This window comes from Canis aureus, chromosome 24, assembly GCF_053574225.1.
Source record: "Canis aureus isolate CA01 chromosome 24, VMU_Caureus_v.1.0, whole genome shotgun sequence".
NCBI lineage: Eukaryota > Metazoa > Chordata > Mammalia > Carnivora > Canidae > Canis > Canis aureus.
The window spans coordinates 2,679,418-2,694,622 of NC_135634.1; the positions used below are offsets into that span (position 1 = coordinate 2,679,418).

Here is a 15,205-nt window from a genome sequence, read left to right on the forward strand (position 1 = left end):
GGTGCCCCTTGCCTTTTCCATTTTTATATCTGCAGGGGTTGGTACATGTGTGGATACGGGAAGTGAGCCCAGAGCCTGGACCGTGAACACTTGGGGATTCAGGAAGCATTAAAGGGTAGAGTTTAGCAATATTGGCTTCCAGCTCAAACAGACCTGGACTTAAGTCCCGGTATGTACTGCTTAATATAGCTTCATGAGCATGAGCCTGCTTCTTTTTTTTTTTTTTAAGATTTTATTTATTTATTCATAGAGACACAGAGAGAGGGAGGGGCAGAGGAACAGGCAGAGGGAGAAGCAGGCTCCATGCAGGGAGCCCGATGTGGGACTCGATCCAGGGTCCCCAGGATCACACCCCAGGCTGCAGGCGGCGCTAAACCGCTGCGCCACCAGGGCTGCCCCGAGCCTGCTTCTTTAACTAATTCTCAGTCTCCTCCTTTGCTATATGAAGGCAATGATATATTTATTTTATTTTATTTATTTATTTTTTAAATATTTCATTTACTTATTCATGAGAGACACACAGAGAGAGGTGGAGACATAGGCAGAGAGAGAAGCAGGCTCCCTGCAAGGAGCCCAATGTGGGACCTGATCCTGGGAGCCCAGGATCACACCCTGAGCCAAAGGCAAATGCTCAACCACTGAGCCACTCAGGTGTCCCGATATTTTATAAGTATTATATAATTATGCTGGGGCTTTTGTAAATACTAAATAAATCATTTTGCTATTTAACATTTAACAAATATCACAAACCAGTGAGTTAGTTGCAAGTAAACATATGGTAGAGTTTTTGGCTTTCCAGGAGATACTTATGAATAACTACAGCAAGGTAGTAAGTCCCAAATAAATGTTATAGAGCGCATCACAGTGGGAGCCCATGAGAGGGGGTAAAACCTATAGCTCAGCTGTTGAGGTGGCCAGAGCAGGCTGCCTGTTGAGGCTTCTGGACCTTAACAGCTGGTATTTTCATGGCAGAGTCTGAGCATAAGGTAAGGAGTGAGACTATCTCAGTCAAAGAGAAGAGATACAACTTCCAGAGATGAGAAAATTCAAGACATATTCAAAGAACTGATATCCCCAGTCAGAAATGCCTTTGGGACTGGTCAGGGCACCTGAGCCACTTTGACTTGGCTCTGTGCCAGTTGCCCAGTTCAGTGCTGACACCTCTTTCAATTATTTGAGACACAAGAGATACGGACTTGCCGGTGAGAAGTCCCCTTTAGTAAAATATGATGTTGATGAAATCCAACACAGCTTAGCTGTGGCTAAGCTCAAGTAGCAGGTGGCGAGTGTGCGACATTGACATGGCCTAATGTCCAAGCACTGGGATTGTGATAGGTGGAAAAGAACCCTGGTCTGGAACCCAGGAACCGTGGGATTGATCTGGGCTCTGTGTCCTCGGACAATCCTCTTTCATCCTCTGTACCTCACAAGAGCTTGCATAAGCCTCCTTCTTATAAAATACTTGAGTGCAGTTGACCATTGAACAACACAGGTTTGAACTGCACAGGTCCATTTATACGTGGACTTTTTCCAATAAATATAGTACTGTACATGCATTTTTTATTCCTTATAATTTTCTTAATGACATTTTTTTTCTCTGGCTTAGACTTATAAGAATACAGTCTATAATACATATACAAAGTATGTATTAATTGACTATTGTGTTATCTGTAAGACTTCCGGTCACCACAAGTCTATTAATAAGTTAAGTTTGAGAGAAATCAAAAGTTATACACAGATTTTCAGCTGCACAGGGTCAGTGCCCCCTGACCCCTGTACTGTTCAGGGGTCAATTGTAGCTTCTTCCTGATGGCCCTTACAAGGTCTGAAGAGTTGTAATACTGGTCCTTGCTCTCATTTCCTCCCCACCAGTGAATTTATTTTGGAAAAGGGCCGTTATCTAGGGGTGAGAATAGACTTGTGTACATAAATTAGCATATGGAGCTGGAAATGTGCCAATGTCATCCGAAGAGAAATCCAGATAACAGGCTACAGGACGAAGCAGCTTGCATGAGAAGAGTAAAGAAAACAATTTCCCTCTGTGCTTACCACAGAAAAGAAGATAAAGGAACTGGAGGATGGATAAAAGTATCCAAAAAACACAAAAGATGAAATGATGGGAAATGCTGGTGTGACCACAGAAGGGGCAATAAGTGGAAGAAGTCACAGTGTTAAAAAAAAAAAAAAAAAAACTGTGGAAAAGAATGGAGCAATAGTCATGGGGAAAAAAAAGTGAGATCACATAAAAACTTTCAAGAGTGCCTGGAAAAAATAAGGCTTTATGAGTCTCCAATGAGGACTCTGTTCTTACCACCTGTGGAGAGTAATTGGCATTGGCTGACTAGAGGTTTGTTTTGCCTTCTTGGCAGGAGCCGAATTGTTATGTTAATATTCCTCTGGCTACGTGTTAAGCACCGACTTTGAATAAAAAGAGTTTTGCAGAAGGGAAAATTGCCAGCATCTGGTTCTTACTTTGACCACTGAGTTCTTTACGAACTTCAGACTTCACACTTGAATTCTAAGAAATAATTAGTATCATGGCAGATGTTTCCAGCATTGTGTGAGAAGGAATGGAGTTTCCAGTAGGCACTCTCCCAAAGGTAGTCCAGGGGCAAAGAGAGTGTATCCACTTGGTGCAGGAGTCCCTTTGGTGATAAAGGTAGATGTCTTTTATAATACAGCCTCGCAGCACAGCTCCCGAGTGCTTGCATCTTTGCATTTATCTGCGCTCTCTGTTCTCCATTAACACTGGCTTCTTCTTAGACATCATTCCACCAACCTGGCTCTTTAACTACTGGAATTGTCTTGAACAGAGTGAGACCAAATCCTAGGGTATTCAGGTTGGAATGGCATCTTGGTCAATAAGTTCTTGAAATGGAATTTTTTTCATTTCTACTCAGGTCATGATCCTGGGGTCCTGGGATCCAGTCCCACATCAGGCACCCCATTGGCAGCCTGCTTCTCCCTCTGCCTGTGTCTCTGCCTCTCTCTGTGTGTGTCTCTCATGAATAAATAAATAAAACCTTAAAAAAAAAAAAAACAGAATTTATTGAGTCATTTCTTGGATTATTATTTTCATTATTTTGGGGAAGCAACATCTCTCTAAATTTCTAAGACGTCCTACACGGTGACCTTTTTCATGGTCTGTTGCCCCCGATAGCGGATTTCAACTAGGTGCCAGGTGAAGACTGAAGATTGAGGTACTTTACACCAATTTGTGATTTACTCATGACTCCTTTAAAGTACAAAGTCCTTAGGATTGCAAAAATAGATTACTTCTTAATTACAAAGGAGCCTGTAGTTGCAAATGATCTCAGACCACCTCCACTATTCCCCTCACCTCATTTACCACCTTCCTCAGGTCGTTGCTTTGCTTCACAGTGTCTTTCCTCACTTCCACTCCTATACGTACAGATTTTCCCAAAATGTGATAATGTGACTATTTTTTTCATGACATCTCTTATGGTAGTGACAAAGGAATGTGGTGAAAATACCACATAATTAAGCTCATGGAGTTTATAAACCATCAGATTTATAAATCTAATAAAGAAAATCCATGTAGATATAAAAGTTTGTGAGCCAGAGATTCTCACTGAGCTGTTTGCTCCTCAGGAGTAAACTAGGGGACTAGAGCTATTAAAACCTATTAGGTTATGAAGATATCATTTGGGCAATCACCTCAAGTTCCAGAATATTCTCTGAGCCCCATTTCAGCAGGCAACAACTAGGATGTTTCTAATTCAGGGATTTTCAGACTGCTCTTCCATGAAATGTTAATTTCTACAACATGGTCTAAGGTTTAACAGGGCTAAAAGTGAAAAATGACAGATTTCTTCCTTTAAAAAGATGTTCTTGGGGGCAGGTCCAAGGTGGCAGCATAGGAAGACCCTGAACTCACTTCCTCCCACCAGTACACCAAATCTACACAGACATATACATCTCCTCAAGAAGAACTGAAGGCTGATTGAACAGCTTCTGCACAACAAATGATAGAAAGACCACATGTAGAAGGGTAGGAGAGACAGAGACACTGCAATTACAGAAACCCCACCTCTGACTCAGTGACCCACAGGGTCCCTGAGGAGTATCACCAAGGGCCCTATGGGCAGACTTCTACGTCAGGGCACAGCAAAAAAATAGTGATTTAAAAGGGCAACCAGACTATAAGTGAAGGGAATCCATTTACTAACCTTACAGCACCCACCAAACAGGAAAGGAACTGCTGGAACTGTCTCCAGAGTTGGAAGACCAGTGAGTACCATTTTTCACATCACCTCCTTCCTTGATCACATGGGCAGAGGCAGGGTCCAACACTCTAGCTGACCTGCTAGTCTGTTAGGCCCTGGGCCCCTGGCTCACATTACCTCCAGCCATTCTATGGAGTGGCCCTGGTGAGGCACACCAGAAGCCCCTACTCCCATATCCAGCCCAGCTTCAGCTGTCCTATCAAGGTGGCCTTGTTACTCTCTCCAGCTCTAGACTTCCTGTCAAGGGAACCCTTCCCTCCTACTCTGGGACCCTTCACCCACTTGCCTGTGCCTGTTCCATCTCCAGCCAGCTTGCCAAAGCCACTAGGCACATATAGTCTACACAGGGAATGTCCCTACACAAGGCCACTCCTTTAAGACTGGGAGAGGTAACTGTTCTGCCTAAGTCGTCGTCATAGAAACAAACACAAAAAGTCAAACAAAATAAGATAAAGGAGTATGTTTCAAACAAAAGAGCGAGATAAAACCCCAGAATCCAACCTTCTTGAAATGGAGATAATTTATCTGATAAAGAGTTCAAAAAGTCATGATCATAAAGACAGTTATTAAACTAGGGAAAAGACTGGAGGAACTCAATGAGGGCTTCAGCAAAAAGTTGAGAAATGTAAGAAGAACCAGTCAGAGCTAAAGAATATAATAACTAAATGAAAAATACACTAGAGGAAATCAATAGTAGATTAGATGATGCAGAAAAACGGGTCAAGACAAATGAGTGGAAATCACTCAACCAGAACAGAAAAAAAAAAGAGTTTTAAAAAAATGAGAAATGTTTAACAGACTCCCTTAAGGCAATATCAAGTATACTAACATTTGCACCATTGGGATCCCAGGACAAGAAAGAGAACGGGTCAAAGAATATATTTGAAGAAATAATGGCTAAGAATTTCCCTAACTTGGGGAAGGAAACAGACATCTAGGTCCAGGAGACAAAAAGAGTCCAAAACAAGATGAATCCAGAGAGATCCACATGAAAGTGTTCAGAATTGAAGGAAAGATAGTTTCCTAGATAAGCAAATGCTAACGAAGTTCATCACCAATTAACCAGTCACGGATAAATTCCTAGAAACACACAAGTTTCACACAAAAGTATGAAGAAAATAGAAAGTCTGAATAGATCTATTATACGTACTAAAATTGAATTAATAATTTAAAAATCCCTAAAAGTACAATATCCCAGGACCGGATATCTTTCAGGTGAATCCACCAAACATTTAAAGTAGAGTTAGTACCTATCTTTCTCTATTATTCCAAAAAAAATTAACAGGAAGGAATGCTTCCAAATTCATTTTATGAGACCAGGATTACCCTGATGCTAAAACCAAACAGAAATGCCACAAAAAGAGAGAAAACTATAGGCTAGTTTTACTGATGAACATAGATGGAAAAACAAATTATTAGGAAACTGCCTTCAAAGATACATTAAAAGGATTATATACCACAATCAAGTGAGATTTATTCTAGGGATGCACAGTGGATTTGCATCTGCAAATCAATCCGTGTGGTACCCCATATGAATGTGATACATCACATTAATAAAACCAAGGATAAAAATCCTATGATCATTTCCATAGATGCAGAAAAAGCATTTGACAAAATTCAACATTCATTTTTTTGGTAAAAATTCTCAACAAAATGAGTATAGAAGGAACATACCTCAACATGGTAAATGACATATATGATAAAACCACAACTAACATCGTACTCAATGGCAAAAGGCTGAAAGATTTTCCTTCAAGATCAGCAACAAGACAAGGATGCCCACTTTCATTCAACATAGTATTGGAAGTCCTAGACACAGTAACCAGGCAAGAAACGGAAATAAAAGTGATTGAAATTGGAAAGGAAGAAGTAAGCCTGTCTCTACTTTCAGATGACATGATACTGTATACAGACGACCATAAACACTCCACCAAAAGACTATTAAAACTAACAAATGAATTAAGTAAAGTTGCAGGATGCTAACAAACAGAAATATGTTGTATTTCTATATACTAATAGCAGTCTGTCAGAAGGAGAAATTAAGAAAACAATCCCATTTACAACTGCACCAAAAATAATAAAATATCTAGGATTAATTTAGTCAAGGAGGTGAAAGACCGATACTCTGAAAACTATGACACTGATGAAAGAAATTGAAGATGGCACAAGTGGAAAGATATACTGTGCCTATGGATTGGAAGAATTAATATTGCTAAATATCCATACTACACAAAGCAATCTACTCATTCATTGCAATTCCCATCAGAATACCAGTGGCATTTTTCACAGAACTAGAACAAAGAATCCTAAAATATTTATGGAATCACAAAAGACCCCAAATAGCCAAGGCAATCTTGAGAAGGAAGAACAAAGCTGGAGGTATCACACGTGCTGATTTCAAACTATACTATAAAACTATAGCAATCAAAACAGTATGGTACTGGCATGAAAATAGACACATAGCTCAATAGAATAGAATACAGAGGCCAGAAATAAGTCCATGCGTAAATGGTCAATTGATCTATGACAAAGGTGGCAAAAATATACAATAGGGAAAGGACAGTCTCTTTAATAAATGGTGCTGGGGAAACTGAACAGCTACATGTAAAAGAATGAAGAATTTGGGAAATCAGGAAATGCAGGGGCAGGAAGAAGCTACAGCTGATGATTTGCGCCTAGTGGGTGAGGAGGCTGCCTGGAAGTTACTCCCCAAATCTTAGGTCTACTGTCTGTGAAAAGGCATGCCCCGGTGGCAGCTGCCAACAGGGAATTGGTTTATTTCTCTCTTTTACCTTCTAAACTCCATACAAAAACTTCTCATTGACAGGACATGAACCAGAATTTCTGCCAGCAGAAGAGATTTGAAATGTAGTTTCCTGATCTCTAGCCCCACCCAGACAGTATCTAAAAGTAGTGATTATTTTGATTACCGAGCAGTATCCGGCTGAGGGTGTAAGAATCTGTCCAGCCCAGCACCCTCTTGATGGTCTACAATAACCTTCTCCAATGGCACTGTCTGCAACGGTGAAAACGGTCTCTGCCGGGTCCGGTATGGTAGCCCAAAGCACCCTGTGGCTGTCAGGCACTTGAAATGTGGCCAGAGCAATTGAAGAAATGAATCTTTAGCCTAATTTTAGTAAACTTAAGTTTGCTGCAGGGAGCCCATGGCTCCTGCTTTGGGCAGTGCAGATCTAAACTCTCTTTGGTCCTGTGCCTCCTCTCCCATTCCTTTAAATGGAGACACTGCCTGATCTGCCCCGAAGTGTCCTGAACTTGCCAGTTGAATGTTTGTTGTATTTATGGTATGTTGAAGGCGCTTGTTAAAATGACTGTGTGATGGATTTGGGGAGGAGGGTTTTTACTGAGTTTACAGAATTGATCATCTGACTGCTTTTTGGCCAGCTGACTAATAAACATCGCTGTATATTTCCCTGAATTTAGTCTAAGACTTACTTTCTCCAAAGAGTACAACAGCAGAAAGGTAGTGAGAGGCCACCGGTATTTATCTGTGGAACCTAAAATTGCAACAGCCAATTAGACTGATCAGTTTGCAACATATATTCTTCTCCTGGAAATGTTTCTCAGACCTTTATAATCTGCAGTACTCTAGCAAACATTAGCAGAGGACAAAACAAAGGCTGTAAAAATGTTAATACAAAAATCCAGATAAGCTAGTTGCCCTCCCCTAACACTTTTTTTTTTTTTAATGTGAGCTATGTCTATGGTACTTTTTAAAAATAATCACACACTTAACAAAATTTCTTATGTATAAAATTGTTCTTAATTTCTATGCTTGAATCTACATTTCATTGTCACAAAAAAACCCAACATTCTACAAAAGAATCCTGACTGCCAAGCATTCTACAGCTTAGAAAACCACAGATTGGGCACCTGGGTGGCTCAGTGGTTAGCATCTGCCTTCGGCTCAGGGCATGATCCTGTGGTCCTGGGATCGAGTCTCACAGCAGGCTCCCTTCTCTCTCTGCTTCTGTCTCTGCCTCTCTCTGTGTCTCTCATGAATAAATAAATAAAATCTTAAAAAAAAAAAAAAGGAAGAAAGAACCACAGATCAACTTGCTCCATATATAAGCTCCTTTCTGTTTAGTTTCCCAAAGTGCCTGGCATCATATGGGACCAAACAGCCACTTTGGTGAATATGTGACACATTTTTCTGCCATCTGAAAAGGATATTAGCGAACAAGACTATTTATCATTTGGTTGCTTGTCAGAAAAAGAGAAAACTGATGGTCTGTTTTTTCTAAAGATTTTATTTATTTACATGAGAGAGGGAGAGAGACTGCATGCGTGAGTGTGGGGAGGAGTAAAGGGAGAGGGAGAGACAGAGTGCAGAGCCTGATGTGGGGCTTGATGACACCATCCTGAGATCACGGTCTTAGCCAAAACCAAAAGTTGATGCTTCACCAACCAAGCCACCCAGGCTCCCCAAGAAAACTGATGGTTTACATGTTACTATTTTTCATTTTTTCTTACATCTGAATTTTTTTCTATCTTTCCGCATTTGTCATCATTAAAAAACTGCTCACAAGTTCTCAAAAAGTGGTGTTATTTATTAATTTAAGAGCTGAGTATTATGAAAATGAGACCACATTATTTATTAAACCTTCATGGAATTCACTTTACATAAACTTTGGCTCCTCATCATCTTTTTACATGATGGTGGATAATACTGGCATTGTCAAAGTTGTCTTCAGAGTGCTGCAAGTTTTGTCCTAAGGGGAAGAACTTCAGGAAACCAGTCACTGGGGGACATTTGTTTAGTCAGCAAAATCTTATATTGTTGCTTTCTGGGTTACTCTTCAGCCTCGACACAATTCATATTTATGCAATTGCATAGGAGGCTTCCTGGAATTCATAATTTGCACGTTCAGTGGTTCTTTGTAGGTACTCCCTCAGATCACAGCCCCTCTGCATTAAATGGTGGTTTTACCATTGACCAAGGGACAGACTGGAAGGTGAGACATTTGTGTCAGTTCACAGGGGATTTTTCTCCACACCATAGAGGTTGGAGATGGTTTGGAAAGCAGTTCCTCCTTAGGTGCCTATAAAGAAAGAGACTACTGGGGCACCTGGGTGGTTCAGTGGTTGAGATATGTCTTTGGCTCAGGTTGTGATCCCACATCAGGCTCACATAAATTTACAAATAAATAAATAAATAAATAAATAAATAAATAAATAAATAAATAATTTTTAAAAGGTTTTATTTATTTATTCATGAGAGATCCCCCCCAACACGCACACATACACACACACACAGAGGCAGAGGGAGAAGCAGGCTCCATGTAGGGAGCCCGATGTGGGACTCGATCCCGAGTCTCCAGGATCACGCCCTGGGTTGAAGGTAGTGCTAAACCGATGAGCAACCCAGGCTGCCCTTTTTTTTTTTTTTTTTTTAAAGAAAAGAAACAGACTACTTACATGTATGGGCTATATGCTTGAGTCATCTGCCAGGGGAAGGGGCAGAAGCAAAAGGGAATGGACAGGGACTTAATACAGAGATATTGGAAATCTCTTCTAGAGGCACTTGCCCCCTGTCATTCTTCCTCTCTGTTACCACGTTAGTGGATGTTTTTCATTTCAGGGGCTTTCTCATCATCCAGCACCATACAATGCACATCCTCTCAGACAGGGCTGGTGTTCTTATCAGATATGTGTGCAGTGGTCCTGCTGACTCCCCACACTTGTGGGACTTACAGATGATGACAGTACTGGCTCACTGATATGACAAGATGTTACTTTCTGATTAGCCCTTAGATTCTGGTGTTGAGTGCTTAAGCCTCATTCAGCTTCTTATCAACTGGTATTAGGCTTTGATACAAAACTGAAGATGGGCTAATCAAAAGCTGTCAGCCCACAGTGTGCTGCCTTGATAACTTCATTTATTTTTTTAAGATTTTTTTTTATTTATTCATGAGATACACAGAGAGAGAGAGAGAGGCAGAGTCACAGGCAGAGGGAGAAGCAGGCTCCATGCAGGGAACCCAACGTGGGACTCGATCCTGGGTCTCCAGGATCAGGCCCTGGGCCAAAGGTGGCGCTAAACTGCCGAGCCACCAGGCTGCCCAATAACTTCATTTATATTAAAGTAACACCGCCACCTTCTTCATTTCAATCATCAAAACTTTTGGTCTGAAAAAAAAAAAAAAAAAAAAAACTTTTGGTCTGAGCTGCAAGGAGGACTTCAATTATATAAGTGTCTGTCTTCCAGAGTATTTCTGAGATGAATGAACCCTCTCTTTTCAACAGAGTATAATAGCAGGTGGTACAGTTAATAGATCTAATAGCCAAAGTGGTTCATGAAAATCTTTATGTTTTCTCTGCCCCTGGTAAAATGGAATGATACTGAAACATTCTATTTTGATTCTTAAATTGGAAAGAAAAAAATCTAATGCATGATGAAGCATAACCCATTAGGCACTTTTGCTTGCTCTTGATTTACTTGTTAATACGGATTGATGGTAGAATTGGTCGGGTTTTTACAAAAGTGGTTTAAAAAGCTTCAGAATCATATTTCCTAAACAGGATTTGCAAGGCTTTTAGTACTTTAAAAGGCAGAGTTGGAACCAAACTGAGCTGTCAGTTTTTTGTTTTTTCTTTTCTTTCAGGCAGATTTGAAATTGTTCATGGAATCAGACTGACCTTGGATTGCTCACATGAGCCCTGGCCGGTGCCTTCTAAAAAACAAGCACCATGCTCTTTTGTTATATTGCTAATATCGATCCCTCCTCCTCCCTGCTGCTTGCTTTCTCTAGAGATGCAGAAGAATACCTCTTGGCTTATCTCTTCGCAGGCCTGCTGATCGGCGCTGGCTGTGCCCTCTACCCCTTGGGCTGGGACAGTGAGGAGGTCCGGCAGACTTGTGGCTACGTCTCTGGCCAGTTTGACCTGGGTAAGTTTTTTTCATTGATGGTACTTCTTTTAGAGAAGAACCTTACCTGACCTTTCATAGAAGTGGAATGTGGAAGAGACATAAGGAAGAGAACCATACGGTGTATTGCAGCCAGTGGTCATGTGTCACAACACGCGTACCTTCGTTTACCTGTTTGTTCCGTGAAGTTATTAGCAACCTATTGTTTGCCTGGGCTGAGAGGAGTATTGTAGACACAAAGGTAAGAAATCGACCCTGCTCTGAACAGTTTATATTCGTTGATCAATTCATCCCAAATCATGTGTTTATTACTTATTGCACGTGCTAAAAATAATTCTGTGGAATTTACAGGCTGCATGAGGAGATAAAGCAAACAGACTCACCAAGAGCTGAGAAATCCAAAGCGATCTCACTCCAGAGTAATAATAGACAACTTTGTGGAGGGGCTGGGTCTTGAACACAGTGATACACGTGGGTTGTCGGGCAGTACACAGAAGCACCTGGCAAGTGAGAGTACCAAACAGCAAAAGCACCAGGGAGCAATCCAATCCGAAAAGTCCCTCTGGGAGACCTTGGTGATGCGGGAAGCAGGGAGAGATGTTATCGAGTAGTCAGAAGCTCACACACTGATGAAGGGAACCTCACAGACTTCAGTTTTCTGTGTACTAATCAGGAAATTTCGGATATTTTCACTTGTAGCTATAGTGTGTTCTACTCAGCAATCTAAAAAAAAAAGGTTGCATGGCACTACATGGTTTGCATCATTATAACTCCTACTAATTGATTTATTTTTCTCTTGATTGATAAACCTACATTTATTTAAACACTTCCTTATTTCTTTCTTGTTGGGTAATTCATCTATTCCAGTTTCTGTTATTTTAAGGCACATTATAATGAGAAATTTAATGAAAGTAAGTCTTTTCTTTATTGAATTATCTCCTGAGGACTTTTTTCCCTGGAATTGGTGTTACTACATCGAAGACTACTGCCAAGTGATAGCAAATACTTTCCCCTCATATAAGGACAGACAGATTAAGTTTTTGACCTGAAGTGTATAGTGAGTTATTAACTTAAAGATTCACGTTTTCCATTGAATACTTCATTCTAAGAAGAAATGTTTGAGGGAGTTGGTCTAATGTCAGTATTATATCCCAAATCATTTCCAAGTTTGGTGTTAGAACTTCTGTGAAAAAAACTTCTGTCAGACACTGAGAAACATGGACAGATGTGGTGCTGTATCAAAGTTCTGTGAATTTGAAAACAAAGCAATTTTTGTTTGACTCTGGATGACAAACACCCTGCTTCCCCGAAAATAATACTAGTTCTTTGGGTGGAGAAGCCAGTACATTTAATACCGCTGATTTGCATTGATTTGAAAAAGACAAGAGATGCCTGACTGCCCTTCTGCCCTCCTTGCCGAGGCTAAGGCTTTCCCGTTAGTTTTCCGTGTAGTGCATGATTGCCCTAAATGCGGAGAAGGGGAAAACGCTGGCACAAAACTGAGTGTCAGCTTGGTTTTTGTTTGTTTGCTTGTTTGTTTTTCTGTTTTTTGTTTTGCTTTGTTTTTGGAAAGCAGACTGTGCCCTGGGGAAATATTTTAACACAGTGTTTGGCATCTTTCTTTCTCTGGTGTTTGGGACATACTTGGCTGTTTCACACATGCCTCAACTTCACTATGATACTGTTCTTGATGATCTCTTACTATTGTGTGTTGCTATATTAATTAGCAGGTTATAATGAAACCTGTATCCTGTTTTCACAATTTTCATTATGGCATCCCAATCGTTTATTGCATTGTGGATTAAAAATTTGAAATTCAAGCTTAAAAAAAAAGCTTGCCTCTCTACTGGTGGTAATAATTTCTTATGTTATTGAACTCACTAAACCATTTTAACAATTTAAAAATTATGGTGTTTTAATTTTTCCTGTTTATTTTTAAGTTTCTTTTAGTTGGGTGATGAGGGGAAAAAAAACAAAACTGACGTCATCTACAGATGAGATGAGTTCTAGGTCCTATAAAACCATCCTACAAAACTGCTTGTTTTCTCTCTAAAAAATTGTTGCCATTCCTCTGAACACTGATGAAGGCTGAACTTCAGTGAATGAATAAAGTCACAGAAAACAGGGCTAACTTGGTTGAGCCTAGGACTGGAGCTGGGAGCCCCAGCAGGCTCTTTAGGGGAGCGCTCTCAGTAAGGATGCCCTGGGGCCCCAGCTTTCCTGGCACGCGTGCTGGTGACCACACGCACGCTGCCTGCGCCACTTGGAGAGCGGGAGCTCATTGCTGCCACCTCTCAAAGGAGACAGCGCGGGCAGCACACTTTCCTCTCAAAGGTCGGGAAATGTGAACGTTAAAATTCACGCTCTCCTTATTGTGGGCCGTGAGTCACTTTCTTGGCGTCCCGTTACTGAAATGTTACTTTCTCTAGAACACACCCTGAAAGAAAACATCGCTTTTCTTTTTCGCACGGAAGGGCATTTTAAGGAGCGCGTCCATTCAGTTACCCAGCGGCAGCCGGATGGCATCAGCAAGGCCACTGCCCTCAGGGAACTAAAGAACCGGCAAGGCAGCCAGATGTTCAAGAAACAACATCCACAGGCTGGGCGCTAGAACTGAAGAATGTCAGGCATTGCACCGGACAGTGTGGCTGCCTTGCCAGTATTGTTTCCTTCTGGTTGGTCATTCTAAGCCAGAGGCCGCGAAACGTCTCTTTGAAGAGCGGGCCAGGGACTGTTTTCAGCTTTTGGAGCTATGTGGTCTCTGTTGCAACTCTTCAGTTCTGCAGTGGTAGCAGGAGAAACGCTCCATGAATAAATGGGTGTGACTGAGTTCCCTAAAATTTTGTTTACAAAAACAGGTGGTGGGGCTATTGGCGGAGGACGCCCGATTTCCACCAAAGCATACCCCCGATGCTCCGGAAACAAGTTCTTTTCAGATATGCTCATTTGTTGATCCCTTCAGCCACGGGGACAGCCAGTCTGGACCTAGGGCAGAGACTAGACTGAGCAGCCACATCCAGTTATCCTGGGATGCTGTATACATGCTATACCTTCCTCCTTGTGCCGTGTTGTGAATGGGTGGCAAACTCTCTAAATTAAACTTGGTCGTCTTACTTCTTAACACTAGCTTGGGATGAGAAGACTTAAGCCCATTTGGGCCAGTGATTACTAAGGAGTTGTGTCCAGAGACTTTTGGGGAAAAGGGGAATCACATACCTAAGGGGAAGGCACCTTCTGGTGCCATGATCCCCCTTCCTCCGGCAGCTGCCTCTGACGGGTAGAATGGCAGGAGGGAGCAGCCTCCAGGGATAGGGCTGGGTAGAGCAACCAGCTGAGGCTCAGCCACCTAGTGAAGCAGACCTTGCCTAAGAATTTTCAACCTTGCTGAGACATAGTAATTCATTTCCTTGTTGGGTAATGTTACAGGCATCTCTTCTACCAGCAGCTAAATGCAGCCTGACTGCTATTTTATTTAGTTGCTGTATCACAGTTCAAGGGGACTTGACCTCCTCTGAGGGCTTCCTAAGGAAGTATTATTTTTAGCTGAGCCTTCAAGCCTGTAAAGGGTTTAGGTAGATAAAGGGTGAGTATGAGTGTGTTTTAGGTTGCATGGTGGGCAGGAACGAGAACCAGGAAAGAGCCCAAGTAGGAGGAGGTAGGCCATACTGGAGGAGGTAGAAATGCTGGCTGGGAAAGGAATGTAGGAAGGGCCTCCCAGGGGAAGAATATTTAAACTGAGTCCAAACACATAAGTAGTAGTGAGGCAAGAAACAGATTTCATAGAAACTCACGTTTGTGGTTTCAATGTACTGTGGTAGGAATCTAATAGAATCTAGTTTTTAAAATGCCGTTTTCCTTAGCCAGGAGATTTGGGGAGACTTTTTTTATGTGTGCCTTGAAAACAATTTTATAAGGCTATTGATTATTTCTCAATCATGTTACTGTTACAAAGTGCAAAGCTTTGAAGCAATTTCAAAAAAAATACTCACTTTTACAAATCCAAGATGGTTACTGTTTACCTTTGGATCATTCTTATTTATGAAGAAGCCAGGAGCATGTTTGAATACACGTA

The 15,205-nt window shown here is 41.3% G+C and overlaps 1 protein-coding gene across 3 annotated transcripts in view; it reads left to right on the forward strand.

Annotated features, from left to right (window-relative positions):
* The window catches only part of LHFPL6 (LHFPL tetraspan subfamily member 6), a 237,277-nt gene that overhangs the window by 196,377 nt on the left and 25,695 nt on the right, over positions 1–15,205 (forward strand). For all 3 annotated transcript variants that reach the window (XM_077867958.1, XM_077867957.1, XM_077867959.1), the window contains one exon: positions 11,056–11,154. In XM_077867958.1, coding sequence (XP_077724084.1) covers positions 11,056–11,154 — 99 coding nt within the window. The remainder of the gene's footprint in view (positions 1–11,055; positions 11,155–15,205) is intronic.